Genomic DNA, 24,292 nt, shown 5'->3' with positions numbered 1-24,292 from the left:
ATTGGTCCATGCTGAAAACAAGCTCCTTCCCCATTGACAGCAGCCCTACTTCTGTATTCTAGCCTGTTGTACTACGCTACTTCATTGTGGGGATCTGCAGTTCCATCCTGTATCTACAAACTGTGGCTGTTTTTTTTAAGATTGATGCACTTACTATACATTATACATCACATGCTGATTGCTATACTTACATAGTTAATACGGTTGAAGAAAGACACATGTCCATCAAGGTCAACCAAGGAGGGGATGGATAAAGGGAAGGGGGAGGGGTGATAGGTTCTATACATATGCATTTATATTATTTTGGTCTAAGAACTTGTCTAGACCGGTTTTGAAGCCCTCTACTGTTGTTGCTGTGACCAAAACCTGGGGTAGACTGTTCCACAGATTCACAGTTCTCATGGTAAAGAAGGCTTGCCACCTCCGGAGACTGAACCTTTTTTTCTCCAGGCGGAGGCAATGCCCCCTTGTCCTTTGAGGGGGTTTTACCCGGAACATCTTTTCCCCATATTTCTTGTAGGGGCCATTTATATATTTAAATAAATTAATCATATCTCCCCTTAAACATCTCTTCTCCAGACTAAACAAATTTAATTCTTTTAGTCTTTCCTCATAACTAAGATGCTCCATTCCCCTTATTAATTTAGTCTTTGTACCCTCTCCAGCTCTAGAACATCCTTTCTATGAATTGGATTCCAAAACTGGACAGCATACTCCAGATGAGGCCGCACCAAAGCCTTATAAAGCGGTAATATTATATCCCTGTCCCGAGAGTCCATGCCTTTTTTAATGCATGACAATATCCTGCTGGCCTTAGAAGCAGCTGACTGACATTGTGTGCTGTTCTGTAGTCTATTATCTACAAGTACACCAAGATCCTTCTCCATCAGCGACTTTCCCAGTGTAACTCCCCCCAGGACATATGATGCATGTGGGTTATTAGTACCCAGGTGCATAACTTTACATTTATCTACATTGAACCTCATTTGCCAAGTGGATGCCTAAACACTCAGTGTGTCTAAGTCATCCTGTAACATCTGCACATCCTCCATAGACTGTACTGTACTACAAAAGCTTGGTGTCATCTGCAAAGATAGAAACATTGCTGTTAATTCCATTCTCAATATCATTAATAAACAAGTTAAACAGAAGAGGGCCCAGTACTGACCCTTGGGGTACGCCACTTATTACCGGGGACCATTCGGAGTAGGAATCATTGACCACCACTCTCTGGGTACGATTATTAAGCCAGTTTTCAATCCAGTTACATTCCCATCAGACGCCCATGAGAAACTGTGTCAAACGCTTTTGCAAAATCCAGGTACACGATATCCACAGCTGCGCCCCCATCCAGGCTTCTACTCACCTCTTCATAGAAACATATTAGGCTGGTTTGACAGCTTCTATCCTTAGTAAAACCATGCTGGTTATCACTTATTATACTATTACCTACTACATATTCCTGAATGTAGTCCCTTATAAGCCCTCAAATAGTTTTCCCACAAGGGGAAGTCCTAGAGCCCTTTTTAAAGATCGGCACTACATTTGCCTTACGCCAGTCCCTCGGCACAATACCAGTCAGCAAAGAATCACTGAATATCTCATACAAGGGTAAATAAATTACAGAACTGAGTTCCCTAAGAACTCTGGGGTGTAATCCCGCGCTAGAGCTTTGGTTGCATTGAGTTCATTTAATTTATCTTGGACCTTATCAATAGTAAGCCAGTTCAGTACATTACATGTGTTAGCAGCACTGACCCTGCCCACCTCAGCTCCATCCTCTTCTTTTGTATATAGGGGCACCACTGTATATATTTCTATAACATTACTGTATTATTCAATTATTAGAACTTACCTCTTTTACACTCCCCTTTAAGACCTGTCATGTGTGAAGGTCCTATTTGTCTAATATTAGCTTATGTGTAAACATAAGTAATTGTAATATTTATGTGCAATATTGAGAATGTCTGTCATTTTACATCTTTGTCAATATACTGTTATGAATGAATAAACTGGAACCTTTGCATTTATTTAGCCACCCCAATGAAAACATATGCTTCTTGTTAAACGGTGATGGAACAGACAATGTGATTAACTGGGAACTGCGTTCATGAGAAGGAATTGTACAGTACATTCCCTGGTGTGTCCAATCTGCAATGTACCAAGCTACTGTAAAAGTAAACACTGGTCTACAAGCCAACCAAAGATTTTTAAGGTAATTACACACCCCACAGAGTAGCGACAGGTGCACTTGATGGCTTCTTTATTAGTCTTACAAACACTTCTTATAATGGAAAACAAGATATTACTTCACTAACTGTATTCTGAAGAAAATTCAGTAACCATATAGTAAAATAAGAATAATTTAATGCAAACATGTGTTACACCACATACTGAGTGCTGTGAGTAATAACCACAACATAGGGAAAAGTGTAGCAGAAAAGTAAAGGTGTGATTTGATTTCTGGTAGGACTCTGTAGGGTATAGTAATGTTCAACAGTACGTCAGCCTGAAATGCAGCATAGCATGTATTGTAAATGGTTGTGGTCTGTAACAAGGGATGTGATCTGCATGTAATGCACTATAATAATTCCTCCTCAAAAGTTGGCAAACATGAGTAGTATACAGCTCACAGCACTGGAAAATAGTTCCTGGGAAATACAGTTGTAACCCATCAGAGAAGGCTGCAAATAGCTTCCCGCTGTCAGAGCTCTGAGAACAGAATGCAAGCAGTCAAAACTCCCACTCCCCCAAACTCATTGACCCCTCCACCAGACTCAATGGCTGTTCTTCCTTCATGACCTCCACCCAGCCTAATGGAAAAGAAATAAAAACATTTAGTCTGTTTATCGTCTCCAACCCTGGACCCATGTGAGATCAACCTCACTAACAGCAGTAACCAGGAATAATCTCTCTCCTATAACTAGTCTATTTACAGTTGAGAAAGGTCTCGTGAAGAGACAGAAACATTGCACTGGCTAATGATTTTTTTAACTAAACACCACAAGTTTTTCTTCACTACATGGAAGTGCTGCGAGTTCTTGAATTAGTCTATTTGCAGGCTATGAGTTGTGAGCAGAGGACCTTCATGTTCTGCTAGTGACTTGACACAGAGCGACTAGCAGCCCCAGCACAGCACCCATACAGATGATGGTAGCAGTGTACCTGATTCAACAGCTTAACAGAATCTGACACAGCAAGCAGGCTTCTGAGTGAGCCAAGAAATGGCATGCTATCCATTGTGCTATCAACACATTGGGGCATTTGGCTATGTTGGTCTTGTTAGTCTCATCAAATTGAGTTATAGGGATAAGAGGTCCTTAGTGCACATCCATTATAATAATTCATGTAGAAAGCCAATCCCCCCCCTTGTATGTTATCACAGCTTCAGGGTCTGTGTGTGCAGTGTTTTATTTATAAATGTATGCGTGTGCAGCGTTCTATTTATAAATGCTATGTATCTTGCATGTATGTGTATGCAGTGTTCGGTAATTTATATGTGTGTTTGTGTAATGTGCATACAACTATATATGCTTTTTTAAAGCAACTATGGGGTTCTTACTATTGAGAATCCAGTGCAATTACCCCCCTACTGCGGCTCCTCTATATTTCCGGAAAGGTGGTTTTAGTATTATGACTGATCAGTATACATTGACATTGATTGAGATATATATATATATATACAGTAATACCTCGGTTTTCGAACGCTTTAGAACTCGAACTGCTTGGTATTCGAACGAAAATTTACCCAGAAGTAGTGTTTGAAATTTGAACTTTGCTCGGTTTTTGAACGTTTTTCGAATGTTTTTGCGAGCGTGGATGGTGGGTTGTACCTGGCGAATTAAGCAGTGGTGAGGCTTCACATACAGTACAGTGCTGTATAAGACTGCTGGAGTGCATATACAGTGCAATAGTACAGGCAGTGCACCACCATCTCCCATACATTATAGTGCTTGGATGGGGGGGACGCTATACAGTAAAGGATGGGTGAGGAGTTGGTGACTACTGTACTATAATTGCTGGTTCTGATGAACATTTCTTATGTTTAATGTCCTGTACAGTATAGTGCTGTTCTGTACTGTACTATAGCGATTATACTGAGCACTTATCAGTGTAATAAATGAGTCTAATATTCAGTATGAATTTGCCATGATTAAGCGGCCAGTGTCCTGAAACACGTCGGCGTGTTTTTTATCTTTTATGTTTGGATTTTAAGAGGATTTTTCAATAAAGACTTTACATTTTACTTGGAGCTGTGGACTTCCACTTCTTACGTAATAAATGAGTATTGTAGGTAATTATCGGTGGCTGCTGGAACCAAGTAATCACATTTACATTATTTCCTATGGGAAGACACTGCCCGTTTTTCAAACTGCTTGGTTCTCAAACTGCCTTCCGGAACCAATTAAGTTCGAGAACCGAGGTACCACTGTGTATATATATATATATATATATATATAGAGAGAGAGAGAGAGAGAGAGAGAGAGAGAGAGAGAGAGAGAGAGAGGGAGAGAGAAAAGCAGCAAAAATCTGCAGTACACAGGTATCAGGTGAACGGTGATTTATTCCATCAGTAAGGTGCAAAACTCTCTCCCAGAGTAATTTTCTTTATATATATATATATATATATATATATATATATATATAGTGGCCATTGGTACATATATTTTAGTTATCATACAAAAACAAAACAAACTAAGTAGAATGCAGCACACATATGCTGAAATGGTAGACAGCCTTTCCCACATGAGAAAACTCTAGAGCAGGAGGAATCTGCACACAGAAAAATACTGTGACTGATAATACATCATGTATGACATAGTAGCATATGGAGACATCTGCTCATCAGAAAAGTCTAAGCTTTGTTATGGATTGTAAGAAATGTGCACAAGGATTCCATTGCTTTCCTAAGACATTACATAAGTAATACATACATGAATCCCTGCCTTATAAAGAATTCTATGACACAAGAGGATAGAAGTACATTCATGTGTAAGTATTCATGAATAGATTAACTGCAAATGTGACAAACAAAAGATGAATTACATATTGTATAGGGTAACATTAGATTAACCCCTTAAGGACAGAGCCTGAAATGGCCTTAATGACAGAGACAAATTTTATGAATATGACCAGTGTCACTTTATTCATTAATAACTTCGGGATGCTTTTACCTATCCGGCTGATTCTGAGATTGTTTTTTCGTGACATATTGTACTTGACATTTCTGGTAAATTGGAGTCGATACTCATAACAAATCTTTATGAAAAAAAAACAAATAATGTGAAAAAATGTGAAAAAATGCATTTTTCCAACTTTGAAACTTTTTTGCGTATACAGAAAGTGGTTATACCACATAAATTATATATTAAATAGCATTAGCAACATGTCTACTTTATGTTGGCGGCATTTATTAAACTATATTTCATTTTTTTTAGACAATAGGAAGCTTAAAACATTAGCAGCAAATTTCCAAATTTTCAGTAAAATTTCAAAATCAGATATTTTTAGGGACCTGTTAATTAAAGTGTATTTGAGGGGCCTGTATGTTAGAAAGCCCCACAAAGCACCCCATTTCAGAAACTGCACCCCCCAAACTCTGAAAAAGCATATCCAGAAAGTGTTTTAACCCTTTAGGGGAGTCACAGAAATAAAAGCTAAGTGTGTAAGGAATTTGAAAATTTTAATTTTCTGTGCAGAGATTTTATTGTAATCCAATATTTTTCATAATTATAAACCTATTACCAGAGAAATGCACCCCAATAATTATTGTCCCGTTTCTGCAGTTTATAGAAATACCCCATATGTGACCCTATTGCGCTATTTGACGCAACCACAAGCCTCAGATATAAAGGAGCGCCTAGTGAATTTCAACGCCTCCGTTATATTTGGTCATTTCTGACTGTACCACTTCAGGTTGGCAGAGGCTCTGGGGTGCCAAAACCTAAAAAACACCCCTAAAGGGACACCATTTAGAAAACTACACCCCTCAAGGAATGTAACAAGGGGTGCGGTGAGCATCTGGACCCCACAGGTGCTTCACAGATTTTCCGAACAATATGGCGTGAAAAAAGAAAAAATTATTTTTTACACTAAAACGTTGTTCTAGCCTTCAATTTTTCATTTTCTTAAAGGGATAAGAGGCAAAAAAAGACAAAAAATGTGTAGCGCAGTTTCTCCCGAGTATGGAAATACCCCACATGTGGCGATAGAGTGCCAAGGGGGCGCAGGACGAACCTCCAAAGGGAAGGAGTGCCAATTGGCTTTTGGAAGCTGAATTTCACTGAAAAGGATTTCAAGGGCCATGTCGCATTTACAGAGCCCTCGTGCTGCCAAGACACTGGAAACCCCCCACAAGTGACCCCATTATGGAAACTACACCCCTCAAGGAATCTAACAAGGGGGGCAGTGAGCATATGAACCCCACTGGTGATGGACACAAATGTGGAACAATGTGACGTGAAAGGGAAAAATTTCATTTTTTCACTTTCATGGCACAAATGTGCCCGTCATCAAGGGGTCCATATCCTCACTGCACCCCTTGTTAGATTCCTTGAGGGGTGCAGTTTCCAGAATGGGGTCACTTGTGGGGGGTTTCCAGTGTTTCGGCAGCACGAGGGCTCTGTAAATGCGACATGGCGTTCATCATCCATTCTAGCCAAATCCAACCTCCAAAATCCAAATGGCGCTCCTTCCCTTCGGAGGCTTGCCCTGCATCCACATGGCGCTTTATGTCCACATGTGGGGTATTTACGGACTCGGGGGAAATTGCTCTACACATATTGTGTGTTTTTTTCTCTTTTAACCCCTTGTGAAAATGATAAATTCAAGGCTAAATTATAGTGTAAAAAATGTAATATTTCATTTTCACGCCACATTGTTCCACATTTGTGCCCGTCACCAGTGGGGTCCATATGCTCACTACACCCCTTGTTACATTCCTTGAGGGGTGTAGTTTCCATAATGGGGTCACGGGGGGGGTTTCAACTGTCTTGGCAACACAGAGGCCTTTTGAATGCAACATGGCCCCTCAAAATCCATTCCATCCAAATCCAGCCTTCAAAAACGAAATGGCGCTCCTTCCCTTCGGAGGCTTACCATGCACCCGCATGGTGCTTTATGTCCACATGTGGGGTATTTACGGACTCAGGGGAAATTGCTCTACACATTTTGTTTTTTTTTTCCTCTTTTAACCCCTTGTGAAAATGATAAATTCAAGGCTAAACCAACATTATAGTGTAAAAAATGTAATATTTCATTTTCACGCCACATTGTTCCACATTTGTGTCCGTCACCAGTGGGGTCCATATGCTCACTACACCCCTTGTTACATTCCTTGAGGGGTGCAGTTTCCATAATGGGGTCACTTGTGGGGGGTTTCAACTGTCTTGGCAACACAGGGGCCTTTTGAATGCAACATGGCCCCTCGAAATCCATTCCATCCAAATCCAGCCTTCAAAAAACAAATGGCGCTCCGTCCCTTCGGAGGCTTACCCTGCACCCGAATGGCGCTTTATGTGCACATGTGGGGTATTTCTGTACTCAGGGGAAATTGCGCTACACATTAAATGTTTTTTTTTATCTTTTAACCCCTTGTGAAAATGAAAAAATCATGACAAGATTAATGATTTAGAGTAAAAATTTTACAAAAATTACACTAAATGTTGGTCTAGCCTTGATTTTTTTCCATTTCCACAAGGGGTTAAAAAAGAAAATGAACACAAAACGTGTAGGGTAGTTTCCCCTGAGTACGAAAATACCCCACATGTGGGCATAATGTGCCATATGGGCACAGGGCAAGTCACCAAAAGGACAGAGCGCCATTTAGAGGCTGGAATGGAGGATGGAGGCCACGTCGCAATTACAAAGCTCCTGTGCTGCCAGGACAGTAGAAACCCCCGACAAGTGACCCCATTCTGGAAACTACACCCCATAAGGAATCTAACAAGGGGTGCAGTGAGCATATGGACCCCACTGGTGACGGGCACTTACGTAGAACATGTGCCGAGAAAATAAAAAATACAATTTTTTTCATTTTCACGTCCCAAACGTGGCCGTCACCAGGGGGCCATATCCCCGCTGCCCCCCTTGTTAGATTCCTTATGGGGTGTAGTTTCCAGAATGGGGTCACTTGTGGGGGGTTTCTACTGTCCTGGCCGCACAGAGGCTTTGTAATTGCATCATGGCATCCTCTAATGGGAATGGCGGCCATACCTATTTAGCTGGGGAAAAAGGGACAATTCTAATTTATTTGGGGGTATTAGGGCAATTATTAGTTTATAAGGTTGGAAATGACAGGTGTCCATCAAATTCAACCTGTGTTGATCCAGAGGAAGGCAAAAAAAAAACCTCGTAAGGCAGACGACAGTAGCCTCATCACTGGGGAAAAATTCCTTCCCGACTCCATATTGGCGATCAGAATAATCCCTGGATCAACGTGACCCCTGAAATAGGAATAAGGGACAGAATTTAGATAATGTAGAACCCCAATGACGTGTGGTGCGCCTTGGAGCGATCCAGTATGCAGAAACCGGGGGGATCAGGACAGGTGTCACACTGGTAAATGGTGTCCTTCCTGATCCCCCTGTTACGCCACACTCTGCACTTCTTCTGGGGTCTCCCTTTCTCCAGTGTGGGGGACGTCACCTGGAAAATGTTGCCCTGGTGCGATACGTGGTCCTTCATATCCAGAAGCGCTGGGTCCGCTCCATGGCTGCTAAATATTAGGGCTCTGTTACTACTTCTGATATGTTCGGATCGTGCCGCAAGCTACAGTAGCTCGGGCAGTGACGGACCGGAAGAAGGGGGCGCTGGTATAAAAGTTATCCCCGTACAGGTGGTAACCTTTATCCAGCAGTGGGAAGATCAGTTCCCGGACGATCTTCCCACTAACTCCGAGGATGGGGGGGGGGGGGGGAGGGGGCATCTGGGGCTGGATTCGGGTGTCCCTTCCTACATACATTCTAAGGGTACATGCACACTGCGGAATCGCGACGGATAACCCTTCGTGCATTCCGCAGCTGGCACCCACCGGCGGACTGATGCAGGCGCACGTCTCCATCCGTGTCATAGACTCTATTCTATGCAGGATTCCGCTCTCTGTCCAACGTGTTCATTCTTTGGACGGACGATGGAATCCGCCCATGCATAACATGGAGTCTATGACACGGGTGGAGACATGCGCCACCATCAGTCCGCCGGCGGGTTCCAGCTGCGGAATGCACAAAGGGTTATCCTTCGCCATTCCGCAGTGTGCACGTACCCTAAATCTGTAAAAGTACCCTGAGGTACTCTCACAGAGTTTGTCGAATTTCACTCCATACCTTCATCTCTTATTGGGACGGTACTGGCGGAAAAGACGTGTCTGGGGGGCAGCGTACACTACGCTACCCCCCCAGACACGTCACTGGATGATGAGGATGATGAGGATGAATGGAGGAAAGAAGGATCCCCCCCATTCATCCTCACTGGCTGTTTCGGTGTCGGAGGCAATAATAACGTATCCCTCTGACGCCGAAAACACCCTGGGGGCCATCTTTATACAGGGATTGGTATATGGGGTATGTAGTGGTGTAGTGTCAAACTTTATTCAATGTAGTGTGGTGTAATGTAGTGTTTTTTACGTGTTTTTTTACAGTAAGTATAAAAAAAAAACCTACGCCAACAAAGGAGTTGCTGATAAATGCCGCACTTATGAGCGGCACTTATTAGCAGACTGTGGCAGTAGAATATAGAAAAAAAACACCCTACGCCAAAAAGGAGGAGTTGCTGATTAGCAGCGCACTTTCGTGCAATGCTGATCAACACTCAGCGGCGATAGGGTGCGGAAAATAGAAAAAAAAAATTTGAAAAAAAAAAAATATATATTTTTTTCTACATTCTGAACATCCCTGTAGCTGCTGATAAGTGTATCAGCCGCTAGAGGGCAGCAGAGCGCAAAATACGGAAAAAGCCAACGCTGGAGCCGAAAATAGCCGAGAGAAGCCGAACGTGACGTCACGGAAGAAGCCGAAGACCCGAACGAAGACGAGGACGCCGCGAACCCGGAAGACGGCGATCAGGAGCCCGGGACAGGTGAGTAATGTACAAATACCTGCTCTGGACCCCTCGGCTACCTAGCTGAGGGGTCCAGGGCAGGTATTTACTATTTTGTGGGACTCTGATCGCCGTGCCACCGGCCCGATCGCCGTGAACGGCCGGCCGGCCATTCACGGCGATCGGGCCGGTGGCACGGCGATCACCATTACTTTTTACAGTAATGGCGGTCGGTGCCGTCCTCGGACAGCACCGACCGCCATTTTTTTCCGGGTCATCGGGTCGCCGATGACCCGGAAAGGTTCCGATCGCCGCTATTGGCTGATCTGAATTGATCAGCCTATAGCGGCGATCGTAAGCACGGGGGTGTTAACCACCCCCCGTGCCGTGGAGCTATGATGGCCTGCTATGATTTATAGCAGGCCATCTTCCCCGACCGCTGTGTGTGAACACGCAGCGATCGGGGAAACATCGGGCGTAAATTTACGCCCTGATGCGCCAAGTACCAGGGCGCGAGGGCGTAAGTTTACGCCCGATGTCGTTAAGGGGTTAATGGTCCATTCACACATACAGGATCTGCAGCAGATTTAAAGAGGTGTTCCAAGATTTTTATGTTTTTTCAAAAATCATTCAACATTATTGCCTATTTTTTTTAATAAAAATTATTTTTTTTTTACCTAACCAAAATAAAATCATATTGAATTCTAACATTATAATGATTTGACTAAAATATATATATATCTTTTCTATTTAAAATTTTTTTATTTATTAAGAATTAGATCTATTTTGTGGACTATTTTCCTCCTGCTTCACCAGCCCCTGTCTGTGGCACAATGGTAGCTATCAGGATTACCATGCTCATTGACCAGGGTTCAGACCCCATCAGCGTTTCCTTTTTTCCCCCCCTCATCTTATTTTCCAATGATGGCTTGTGCTAAGTAGTATGGTCATTGTAGAAGAAACACTGAGGGTATTACACAAACAATATGAATTTTCAAAGAAAATAATGCTCTATTGACCCGATACCTTCTTTTTTTTATTATATTGTGGCAAATAGATATGATGGTATTTTGGTTAGGTAATACATGTATACAGATATCCATAGCAGTTTTAGAAGGTATAGAGTCAATAGGTATTGTCTATAGAGCATTATTTTCTTTGAAAATTCATCTTGTTTGTGTAATAACCTCAGTGTTTCTTCTACAATGGCCATAATGTTTAGCACAAGCCATCATTTGAAAATAAGATGGAAAAAAAAAAAATCAAACTGTGACAGGATGTGAACTCTGGCCAGAGAGCATAGTAATCCTGACACTTACCATTGTACCACAGGCAGAGGCTGGAGAAGCTGGCAGAAAATAGTCCATAACAGTGTTCTGCCACACAGAGCTCATCTCCACCCCTGTCCCGACCTCCTCCTCCACACACACTGAGGACACCAGCAGCAGAGTGCCCTTTGATATAGCAGAAGCAGCTAGCAGGAGTCGTGTGTGTGTGTGTGTGTGTGTGTGTGTGTGTGTGTGTGTGTGTGTGTGTGTGTGTGTGTGTGTGTGTGTGTGTGTGTGTGTGTGTGTGGAGGGGAAGGGGTGGGTTAGGACGGGAGGAGATGATTTCTATGTTGGGACAGGATGAATGCACAAGCTATCAGGACGGCAGCAGCACAGACCCACACAGCATCCCCCTCCCAGAATGACTCTTTGATGTTCACTCTGTGGGTGAAGAGACACTGTCTGTGCTGCTGCTGAGAGTGAGACACTGCTGTGACCTGCCCCTCCGTCTTCACATGTCCCCCTCCCCTGGAGCTGACAGCCTAGTGTGTAGCCAATCAGTGCTCTGCAGCCAAGGGAGAGCCTGACACAGGAGAACTCACCGTCACCGAACCGGAAGCATGACAGGAGATGGTCCGGAGATGACAGGAAGCCAGGAGATCAGGAGCAGGCAAGTCACATGACCAGCCCAGTGATCTCCCAGAGCTGACATCTAATGATAGATAAGTATATTAGAAAAGGGTTAACCTTAGTTAACCCTTTCCTAATACAAAAGATCATTTTTCCCTGGAAAACCCCTTTAATGCTGCTGATATCAATGTAACCGAATGACTGAACACATCATCAAATCAGCAACTTCGAATGTCCTGCAGAACCTGAATAGTGAATGGGCCTTCATGCTGTTTTTGTGTTGGCCACAATATTGTACAGCTTTAGGCATGTGAATAGTAGGTAAATCCATAACATGCTACCTGCAAATCTGATACCAGGAATTGGCAGCATTGTGTAAATAGAACTTCCACAGAGGCTATAGTATAGAGAATATGATGCCTGGAAAGGTATGGGGAATAATGTAGTGATGCTGGGGATCCTTATAATGACACCTCATATGTACCTATCTGTATGATATTTGCAGTTTATTCAGAGGGCCAATATAAATATTCATATAGGGAGAGGCAGGCGAATCGTTGCAATGAGGGCTATAGTACTGCCCCCAGAACCACCCCATTTACTTAAAGGGGTACTCCAATGCTGATAAAAAAAGCCAATCATAAACATAGTTTTTCCATTTGCCATCCCTCCTGAGTATGTATCCATTTGAAATTCCCGCAGTTTACAGGTCCCTGAAGCTCCAGTTGGTATCTTAATTTTTTTTCTTTACTTCCTGGTTTGGGCATTCCCATTATGCGCTTTGCCTCATGTGATGTCTAACTGACTCATGTGATGTCTGTTAGATGGCTTACATCTTGCTCAGCCAATCAAAGCTTAGCAACCTGAGTCATCTGACAAAGAAAGGCTGGCTTAACAGGGCATAGACCCGCCTCCCTCTTGACAATGTCATTGTCACAAAATGGCTGCCACAGAGCTCACTTCACTTCCTTGTGGGGGGTTGAGGGGGGGGGAATATAGGGAAGGGGGGCAGATAGGTGATTGAAGGGTATTACAAAGTTTTATAACTTTATAATGTGTTTCAATTACTGGGAAAAAGCTTTTCGCTGGAGTACCCCCTTAATAAGAAAAAGAAAGTGTTATTATTAATGGGGCAGCAGCCATACATTGTGTGAACAGAGGATGAACAACGGCTGTTGTTCACACTCTCGCGGCCAAAAGTAATGGGCATGTCCCCATGGGCTTCAATGTAGTGAAAAATATTTTTATTTAGATTTATAATTAACTTCTATTAAAAATCTCAAGTTTCCCCATACTTATCAGCCACTGTATGTCCTGCAGGAAGTGGTGGATTCTTACCAGTCTGATACAGTTCTATCTCTGCTGACATCTCTGTTCGAGACAGAAACTGTCCAGAGCAGCAGCGAATTTTCATAGAAAACTTCTCCTGCTCTGTAGAATTCCAGCAGAGAGCACTGTGTTATACTGAAAAGAAAATAACAGCAGCTGATAAGTCTGGAAAAACTTGAGATTTTGTTTTATAGAAGTGAAATACCAATCTAAATATTTTCTGAAACCAAATGATTTGAAAGAAAAAGATTTTCGATGGATAACCCCTTTAAAATTATATACTGCATTGAAGCCCATGGGGACATGTCAATTATTTCTGGCCACGAGAGTGTGAACAACACAATGTGAGGCTGTTCTGATGGCCATACATTGCATTGAACGCTATAGTTAATTGGATTGCAGACACACCCTAATGTGCCGGCAATCCAAATAAAATAAAATGATGTTCCTGCAGCCGATATACCATGTCAAACATTGTCCATTGTTAATACATAGTGTGAACATAGCCTAACAACATGGACACTTTTCTCCAGAGACAGCACCACTCTTGTCTCCAGTTCAGGTGTGATTTGCAATTAAAGGGGAACTCCACACAAGGAAAAATTGTTTTCTATTAAAAGTACATTAAAAGTTATATAGATATGTCTACACAATGTATTACTGTATCTGTGCAGTTCTGCTACACTGGTAGCTGATAAAAATCCAGGAAGTGAAAAAAAAATGGCCCCTGTGCGGATCCACATTGTCTCCTGCTCCCACTGCTCTCCCACCTTAGGAGACAAATCTTCCATGCCTCTGTCTCACATTGTGTGTGTTTGCTGAGGACAGGCTGATGGTGCAGACAGGGGGCAGGGAGTGATGTCACAGGAGGCTTGGCTGGATCCCCCAATCCCCTGAGTGATTCACCATCTCTCACTAGCCAGAAGCAGGTGCAGCAACTCCTCTGGCACTGTGATGAACAGCTGAGGGAAAGCAATGCATTCTGGAACTAGTACTGCATTCTGGGAACTGTTCAACCAGGAAGTACAGAAACACAATACAGAACAACCCCCACCCCCCACCCCCCAAACAAATGGATTTTTGGTATTTTCAAAACTGGGATAGATAGGTAAGTAATGCTATATGCTTCTGCAGAAGTTTCATTTTTTTAACCTCTACCTGGAGTTCCCCTTTAAGTGTTATTCACTTCAATGGAAATGAGTTGCAAAACCTGCACCCAAACTGGAGACAAGAGTTATGCTGTCTCTGGTCATGTATCTCCAATGCTGGATAACCACTTTAAACTAACCAATTCCATACAGAAGAGGGGTGCAAGAAAATCTGTGCTAAAGCTCTCATTTAATCATCAAAGTAAATACTAAATTTTTCAGAACATTTAACAAGAACAATGGAAGTCTGCTGATTTTAGTGAGCAAGAGTTTTATCAGTGGACTTCCATGCACTAAAATCAAAGGGGTAAATATCAAACGTGGTGTAAAGGGAAACTGGCTCAGTTGCCCCTAGCAACCAATCAGATGCCACCTTTCACTCCTCACACTTCACTCCAATGAAAAGTGGAATCTGATTGGTTGCTAGGGGCAACTGAGCCAGTTTCATTTTACACCATGTTTGATAAACCTCCCTCAAAGTGTCTATTTTGACCCCATGAAAAGGAAATGGTTACCAAAATAGTTGCAACTCACTGTGCTGTATTCTTACAGAATAATTTCCAAAACAATTAATTCCACAGGAACCACTGCACCTGCTACATGGAGCTCACCATTTCCCATTTGGGTGCAGCTATAATAGGTGTGCCCTGGTTGGCCTAGTGCAAGCATTTGTTTGCATAGGCTGCACTGTAGTTTGTAAAGCACCATGCACACAATAACAAATGCCTAATGGTAAATTGGTATGTCCTAGTGACTGACTTAATGTAATAAGGTATATCTTTATCATAGTCTTTTATGCAAGGTCTATCATTGTGAAATATATTAAAAACAAATGTCAACATTTGCACTGGTCAATGTATACCTGATTATAGAAAGGAACAATTATAGGTATGCATTGGTCAAGTCAAGTCTGGGCAGGTTGTTCAATGACACGTGAACACATACCAAGAAGTTATAGCCAGCTCACTCTTCAGAAAAACAAAATGATCTACACATGAGATTTTCACTTGCTGAACCTTGTATATCTGTCTGATATATTCCAAGTAAGAGTGGTATCCTCAAGCAAGGTAGGTAGAAGCAACATTTATTTTAAAGAACTACAAGTCCCAGCAGCACCAGAAATAAGTTATGGGTGAGTGCTAATCTCACCAGACTGGACCCATGTACAGTATGTATATCAATCCAAAGAAGCAATGTCAAGACAGAACATTCAAGGAACTTGGAGTTCCTTGGATGTGCTGTCTCAACATTACTTCTTTGAATCAACATGTATTTTACATTCATCTCTTAATACAGGAAAATGCCAACATATCCAACATAGGAAGAATGGAAAGTCTATATAGACATGATTATTTACCTTATAACAAAAACCAACTGATGTAATAACTGTGATATCCTGTAATAACTTTCTAGTCAATACATAATCACATGTATTGTGTTACTGAATGTCATACTTCTGTATTTCATTGAAGCACACATGTTTATTAGGGAAACATCCTCTCAGGGCTATAGAATATAACATGAAGAAGTATGTGTGACAAATGTTTCACCATTCCCTAATCTTCAAAAGACTTCTATGGCCAACTCTCTGCTGCTGCTGCTGCTGACAACAACACATCATAAGGGGAATTTACATCTTTTTCACAAGTTTGCACTTTCACCTTGCCACTTTCAATTGCAAAAAAATTATCAATTTGCCTTACTATATATAAGGAACTTGTGCAGTTTTATCAATGCATTTGTTGATGTGTTTGAGTAGAGTAGCATTGCCCAACTAATTTAGTGACACTTTAAAAAGTCATACAAAATAAGAGGCTAAAAATTTACTAAACCTAAACCACACCTTTTATATACTGATGTCATGACCCCTTGGAGGAGGATGCACAAAATTAACTAAAAAAAATGCCTAAAGTTTTTAGGAAAACAAGGCTTGCACTAAAATGCGACTTTAGCATTGCAAATGTTGCAACCAGATGTTTTCTGAAATACAATAAGAAAAACACAAAATGCACTACAAACAATGCTTCTTCATTTATGGTATTTTTCTTCAATTTTGCTGCATTAGCCGATGATTTATTTATTTAGTCATTTTTAAGATATTGTCCCTTCATTTGATAGCCTATGTAATTAGTAACATATATGTAAATAATAAATATGACCACTTAACCACTTAAGTCTTCGCCAGTAGGTGTCTTGCTTTTCAGTAATCTTCTGATCAATGCCTGCTTTTAGGCTTATTCTTTAGTAACTGAGACCACAATGGAACACAGAAGTAGGGTACAGTTTAGTTATTGCTATGCACAGGAGAGGGGGAAAGCAACCCTCTGCCCTTTTCCAGGGGATCCACACTGTCCCTACAAGGTAAATCCCGCAGCAGCAGTAGTTCTATTCCTTCTTTGCTAGGCTGTTTTCTTTATTTCTGTGCACCTTGCAAAATCAGCATCAGCAACCTTATTTTGAAATTCATTTCACTTTTCTAGGGTAGAGTGAGTATGTAATGAAACAGGTATTAGATAATTTCGTTTTTAAATGAACCTGTTACTAGTTTCATGCTGCCCAAACTATGATCACAGAGATATACTGTATGATTCACTCTGAATGGCTATGCTGTTTCAAAAAAATCATAGTTTTAACTTCAGCCGGGAACATGGCCTCAAGTCAATGAGGCAGTCCAGATTTCTTCCCATGTGCATGTTAATACATGTGGATTTACTACAGATTAACTACAGATTTCCAAATTGTTCTGCTTCACACAAAGTATAAGGGAAAGACTATTTCTTTTTAATATAGAATCCGATACATTTCATAACCAAGTTTAGTCAGCAACAATCCTACTGTACATCAGGTCCACTTAGCGATTTAAAAGGTGATAACTGATGAGTATGTCAGACTTATTATGGTCTTCATATGATAAATACAACAATAAAGGGAATCCGTCAGCTTCATACAATGCACTGACCTGCAGACCCCAGCTATTAGGGCAAAGAAAGCATACAGTAATGATTTACAGGATATTCTGCTACTGCATATTCTGGGCTATTGGAATGACCTTGTAGATGTTGGATCTCCACCCATCTATGAGCTAGAACAGGGATGGGGAATAGAGATGAGCGAACCTCAAGCATGCTCGAGTCCATCCGAACCGGCATTTGATTAGCAGTGGCTGCTGAAGTTGGATAAAGCCATAAGGCTATGTAGAAAACATGGATATAGTCATTGGCTGTATCCATGTTTTCCAGACAACCTTACAGCTTTATCCAAGTTCAGCAGCCACCACTAATCAAATGCCGGAAGTTCGGGTTCAGATGGACTCGAACCCGAACCCGGTTCGCTCATCTCTAATGGGGAACCTTTAGCATTGGCTGTCCAGGCATGATGGGAATTGTCGTTTTGTAACAGCTGGAGGGCTGAAGGTCCCCCACCCCTCTTCTATTTGATAGATGGATAGAGATCCAGCATCTACAAGGTCATTCCAATAGACCATCAAGTTAGTGTATATTAGTATGACAGGTTGTCATGATTGCGCTGCGGCCCGCCATTAACCCTTGCAGTGCCGCGATCTTACATCAGTGCTGTAGCACTTACATCAGTGACAGGAGCTGTGCTCCTCTCACTGACTGATCAGGACCCCTGCAGTGTGACTGGGGGGGTTCTGATCGTTCTGACTACCAGAGGTCTTTATTCTTCCTCCTGGCAGTCAGATTGGCAATCAGTGTATAGAGTCTGCACAGGCAGGCTCTATGCAATGATCACAGATTACACTGATCAATGCTATGCTATGGCATAGCAATGATCACTGTTTGAAAAGTAATGTAAAAATGTTAAAGTCTCCAAAGGGGACATAAAAAGTGTAGACATTTTTTTAAAAAAAAGTTTTAAAAAACATGGAATAGCCCCTTCCCCAATAAAAGTTTAAATTACCCCCCTTTCCCATTTTTGTAAATAAAACACATAAATAAATAAATAAACATGTAATATACCATAGCATGCGTATATTGTTCCTGTACAGTGAACGGAGTGAACAGTAAGCAGTTAAAAAACGCCAGGATTGATTATTTTTATTACAATTTATTTAAATGAAAATGAGTGAAAATTGATTAATTATGTCTCAGCTACACAAATATGGTGTTTATAAAAACTAGAGATCATGGCGCAAACAATGACACCCTATAGATCCCCATAAGTGAAAAAATAGAAACGCTATAGAAGTAAAAAAAAGGGCCATTGTAATCATACATATTTGCAAAGAAAAAGTTTTACTGTTGATAAAAATAGTAAAATGTTAGAAAAGCTATATAAAATGCATATCATTCTATTTAGACTGACCTACAGAATAAAGATAAAATGTCAGTTTTACTGTAAAGTGCATTACGTAAACCCGGAAACACCCCGCCCGCTCCAAACACACACAATTTGCAGAATTGTGTGTTTTTCCCAATTTCACCCCATAAATAGTATTTTGTCATGTCTATATTGTGTCTATTAAGATTCTATTGGCCACAAAACAATTATCTAAGCATCTTCAGAGAGATTCTCTTATAACATTCTTAGAGAACATGCATCGCCTAGATTTTTCTGTACTGATTAGAGCCAGATACAGAAATAAGTTCTTTTTTCTAATGTTTCTAAATTGATTGTAATTTTTTTGTCCATTGTTATGGGGGCTGCCATCTTTCCTGAGCTGTTTTAACAGCATTTAGTGATATACTTTAGAGTCCCTTTAAACAACCTGATGTGCTGCTGAGTACAGCCGCAAACAAGCCCACTATCGCTGTATAGTTCCCTTGCCCATTAAAATGCATAGGTATTAGCTGCACATCTGCAAGATCAAATCAGCTAGCAAGCAAGTCCTTTTTACATTGGCTGATTATGAGGTTAATGAGCGTTTCTAGATAATGAACAATAATTGGCCATGTAAAGGGCCATTACAGCAAGCCCCCTGGACATGGATGACAATAAATAGGATTTATCTTCTTGAGATGAGTGTAAAACATTACTAAGCACGCTGTGTGACCTCTGAAGAGGTCATTCCACAGGAAGCTGCTATTGTCTTATATATACTGGTGCTATCTGTTTAACAGTGTAACCTTTCACTGTAATTCTGTACAGATCACTTTACAGCAGCCTCCTCTTATCAGCACAGACAGTACAGAAAGTGTCAGCTCAGTTTTAGACCTAGCGACAAGAATGAAAAGTGCAAGATTTCAGAATTATTTTCTAATGTAAATAGTAAAATAGAAAATTAAAAAACAAAACTTTTAAAAATTTAACTTAAGAACTTTTAACAATATGTCATTCATTTTCTGACACATTCACTTTAAAGTCATTTAATCTATGTAAGGACTTTTAAAGGATCTGTCTAACCAGAATCCTGTCAGAGACAAATGTTTATTTGTTACCTTAAACATACTTGCCACAGTGAGGCTTTTTAGGCTTTCACAGTAAGATGCAGCTATTAAAAAAGTTCAAGTTGCTGTGAAAATGTCCTATGCTCGACTTCCACACATAAGCCCTGTAAAGAAGAATAGGGCTTGTGCATGAAACTCACTGACACTTAGGCCTTATTCACATGTTCCGTAATCTTTGGATGCGTATTTCTGTATTCGGACATTGATGTCTATTGGGCTATTCACACTATTCACACATCAGTAGATTACAAGGATGCAAACCAATATTGAAAAAAAGGACATGTCCTCGTGTGGACCCAGATCCTCTCATAGAAATCAATGGGATCCGCAATTTTTTACGGATTGTAACCTGTTTGGTTTCTGTATTTCTGTAATAAATAAATAAATAAATGGAATTTTAGTTGACATGTTGAAAAAAAAAAGGATTTACAGCAATACTGATGCACTACATATGCCCAATCCGTAATTTTTAGCGGATTGTACGGGTGGATAGCGGGAGGAATCTACGGACTTGAAAAAAATACTGAACATGTGCATAAGTCCTTAGGGCATTATCACAGCTACATGAACTTCTGTTGGCGGCAGCATCTTCCAGTGAAAGCTTAAAAGGCCTCAGGGCCTCATCCACATGTCATATTTTCTGTCTGTAAATCAGCACATCTATAGAAAACTAGCTATATTCTCTACTTGAAGATTTTAGATCATTGGTCACTATAAGGCTATGTTCACACAACGTTCTTTTTAAGTAAAGAACGGACTCTGATTGCAATGGCCACAGCCTTCGTTCTTTACTGCAGAGGCGGCATTGCATTGAAGTCAATGCAATGCCGCCCGCTGTGTTCTCACATCGTTATTCTAACGCCCGATCTTTAGAACAGGCATTAGGATAATGTGCCTGTCAATGATTTCAGTGAACAGCGTCCGGAAACACAAGCTGTTCACACAACGCAATTTGCAGCATGGCCGCACATTGCATTGGAGTAAATGGCTAATTGATTTGCGGGCACACCCAACGGTGCCCGCAAATCAATTGTGAAAAGAAGCACGTTCCTACAGCCGATACTGAGGTATCGGCTGCAGGAATGGGCTGAGTGCAGCCCGACGGCCGGCTGTTAAAGTTGTGTGAACATAGCCTATGGCTGCAAACACACACAGGTTATTTTGTGAAAACTACCACTGCAGTTTTTGTGCCAAAACCAGAAGAGCATCCAAAATTAAAAGGAAGTACAAGTCCTCCCTGTGTGTGTTTGAAGCTTCACAGCCCCCCATTTCTAGGCCAGTGAGAACAAAGTTTCCTGCCAATGATTATCCTACCTAAAATACTTACTTTTATTCACTATGCATAATAAATATAAAGTTACTGAGCACCACAATTCTGATGTACAGTCATAATAAATGTGGGCCATTGTTCTTTTTATTACTAGATGTAGAGAATTGCCTTAAAAGAATTTGAATGTTGGATATGTGAGTTTAATTCCCAAATATGGTAGTGCTACTTTAAATATATATATTAGAGAGAGTTGGGTATTTATTAGGGATTCTAAGAACATGAAAGAGAGAATGTCTGTGTCTGTCATGCCCCACCCCTGTATCAGTGTAGGCCGGTGTTCCACTAGACATTTATTAAAACAGTCTTATCTTGTCAATTGACACTGAGTGAAGATTAATACCTGCTGTTCTAAAAGCAGCTTCACGATATTTCATCTTTTCATGATGACTAGTGATGAGCGAGTACTAAAATGCTCAGGTGCTCGTTACTCAAAACGAATATCTCCCGATACTCGAGTGCTCGTTTCGAGTAACAAACCCTATTGAAGTCAATGGGAGACTCGAGCATTTTTTGAGGGGACTCAGGTTCGGTAGAGGGAAACCTGTCAACCTCAGAAATTGATGGAAACACAACGGAAATGGACAGGAAACAGCAGGGGCAGCATGTATGCATGCCTCTGAGGCTGCCTAAAGCCACCATTATGCCTAATTCTGTGCAACAGCCTGGTTAAAACAGAGGTAGGCATATGGACTACCCAAAAACTCAGCCTGACACAGCATGGCAGTGAGAACACAGGGAACCATTAAAACAGAGGTAGCATATCATGAACCAGCCAAAAATTCAGCCTGACACAGCATGGCAGTGAGGACAGAGTGAACAAGGTAGAAGCGGTAGCCAGTCAGCCTCCCCAAAATTATACCAGACCTAGCATAGCAGTGAGCACACAGAGAACCATTAAAAGTGAGTGAGGAAGAAAGTGAGCCTCCCAAAAATTAGGCCAGACACAGCATGGCATTCAGCACACTGAGATCCATTACAAGTGATTGAGGAAGCTAGTGAGCCTCCCAAAAGTTGAGCCAGACACAGCATGGCATTCAGCAATCCCCCGCTCTTTGGCCCACAGAACTACATCCTCTGGCGCTAGTGGTGTCAGATGGGAAGCACATTTTAAGCTTCTGTACCAGGGCCTGTTGATATTGATTCACTCTCATACTGCCACATGGATGCCAGTTAAGGCCCAGCCAAAAGGAGGCAAGGGCAGGCATAACGGTAGTCGACATGGATGCCAGTTAAGGCCCAGCCAAAAGGAGGCAAGGGCAGGCATAGCAGTAGTCGACATGGATGCCAGTTAAGGCCCAGCCAAAAGGAGGCAAGAGCAGGCATAGCAGTAGTCGACATGGATGCCAGTTAAGACCCAGCAACAAGGAGGCAAGGGCAGGCATAGCAGTAGTCGACATGGATGCCAGTTAAGGCCCAGCCAAAAGAAGGCAAGGGCAGGCATAACAGTAGTTGACATGGATGCCAGTTAAAGGCATATGGACCAGAACCACCACAAATCATTTGGTACGAAATGGACAAAACAATGATGCTAAATTAGGGACGCCAGTAAACTAAAGGCCCAGCAGTAGTCGACATGGATGCCAGTTAAGGCCCAGCCAAAAGGAGGCAAGGGCAGGCATAGCAGTAGTCGACATGGATGCCAGTTAAGGCCCAGCCAAAAGGAGGCAAGGGCAGGCACACCAGTAGTCGACATGGATGCCAGTTAAGGCCCAGCCAAAAGGAGGCAAGGGCAGGCACACCAGTAGTCAACATGGATGGCAGAGGTAGGCATATGGAACACAAATCATTTGGTTTGAAATGGACAAAGCCAAGGTTGACATCTGGCATTCCACAATGGCTCTGCGTTGCTGGTAAACCCTGGCTACCATCTGGAAGGTTCCACCTCGTGGGCATGTCGGCCACGGCTAGACAAGAAAAAATAAAATAAAACAGCTGGCTGGTTGGCGAAGGCGCGATCAGCGGGCCCCGGGCAACCAGTCCCGCTCCTCCGCAGACGTAGTGTGACGTCAGAGCATGGCAGTGAGGACACAGAACAATACAGTCTTCTTAAAAGACCCCGGAATTTGAACGAATACACTTTCGATCCTTTAAGAGTCTCTAAGAGATGCCAAGTGTGGTAGCCTGTGTAATAAAAAGACCTGGTGGTCAATCCTGCTTTCCAAAAGCCTACAACAGCCAAGAAAGGAAAGAAGCTACTGGTGAAAGGCCTGGCCAATCCTGCCTTCAAAAAGGCTACTACAACAGCCAAGAAAGGAAAGAAGCTACTGGTGAAAGGCCTGGCCAATCCTGCCTTCAAAAAGGCTATTACAACAGCCAAGAAAGGAAAGAAGCTACTGGTGAAAGGCCTGGCCAATCCTGCCTTAAAAGCGGCTAAAACATCCAAGGAAGGTAGAAGGTGCTGTTCATCACTTTGAGCACCACCTACTGACGCTTACCCACGGCAGTGCTGCTGCTGCGCCTAAAAGTAAAATAGCCGGATTAGGGCTAGATTTTGACTCACACCCTCATGCAGTTTTGCTTGAGAGGCATCTCTTTGGAGGTAGGGACGAAGAATAACAACACAGTCTTCTTAAGAGGCCCCGTAATTTGATTTGAACGAATGAATAAACTTTCAATCCTTTAAAGAGTCTCTAAGAGAGGGCAAGTGTCTATTAAAAAAGACCTGGTCAATCCTGCCTTTGAGAAGGCTACAACATCAATACGGACTAGGACCACAAATCATTTGTTACGAAATGGACAAAACAATGAGGCAAAATTAGGGACGCCAGTAAACTAAAGGCCCAGCAGTAGTCAACATGAATGCCAGTTAAGGGCCAGCCAAAAGGAGGCAAGGGCAGGCACACCAGTAGTCGACATGGATGCCAGTTAAGGCCCAGCAACAAGGAGGCAAGGGCGGGCACACCAGAAGTCAACATGGATGGCAGAGGTAGGTATATGGACCACAAATCATTTGGTTTGAAATGGACAAAACCAAGGTTGACATCTGGCATTCCACAATGGCTCTGCGTTGCTGGTAAACCCTGGCTACCATCTGGAAGGTTAAAGGACAACTCCGGCGAAAATTTTTTTTGGCTTATTTAACACACATTACAAAGTTATATAACTTTGTAATGTGGTTAAATACCCGGTCTGGCCCCCTTCCCC

At 42.0% G+C, this 24,292-nt stretch overlaps 1 protein-coding gene across 5 annotated transcripts in view; it reads left to right on the top strand.

The window, feature by feature from the left end:
* The first annotated feature begins 2,183 nt into the window (after positions 1-2,183).
* LOC138783500 (collagen alpha-2(VI) chain-like) overlaps positions 2,184-24,292 on the top strand; it is a 108,773-nt gene continuing 86,664 nt past the window's right edge. For 3 of the 5 annotated variants that reach the window (XM_069958273.1, XM_069958276.1, XM_069958277.1), the window contains exon 1: positions 14,884-15,050. In XM_069958273.1, the coding sequence (XP_069814374.1) occupies positions 15,011-15,050 (40 nt within the window). In that variant the 5' untranslated portion in view covers positions 14,884-15,010. Of the gene's footprint in view, positions 2,216-14,883; positions 15,183-24,292 lie in introns of those variants that run through there. The other 2 variants (XM_069958275.1, XM_069958274.1) reach the window with 2 other exon arrangements.

This window comes from Dendropsophus ebraccatus, chromosome 2, assembly GCF_027789765.1.
Source record: "Dendropsophus ebraccatus isolate aDenEbr1 chromosome 2, aDenEbr1.pat, whole genome shotgun sequence".
Lineage (NCBI taxonomy): Eukaryota > Metazoa > Chordata > Amphibia > Anura > Hylidae > Dendropsophus > Dendropsophus ebraccatus.
The sequence above is the reverse complement of the archived record's forward strand: the minus strand, read 5'-3'. Positions and strand labels throughout refer to the sequence as shown.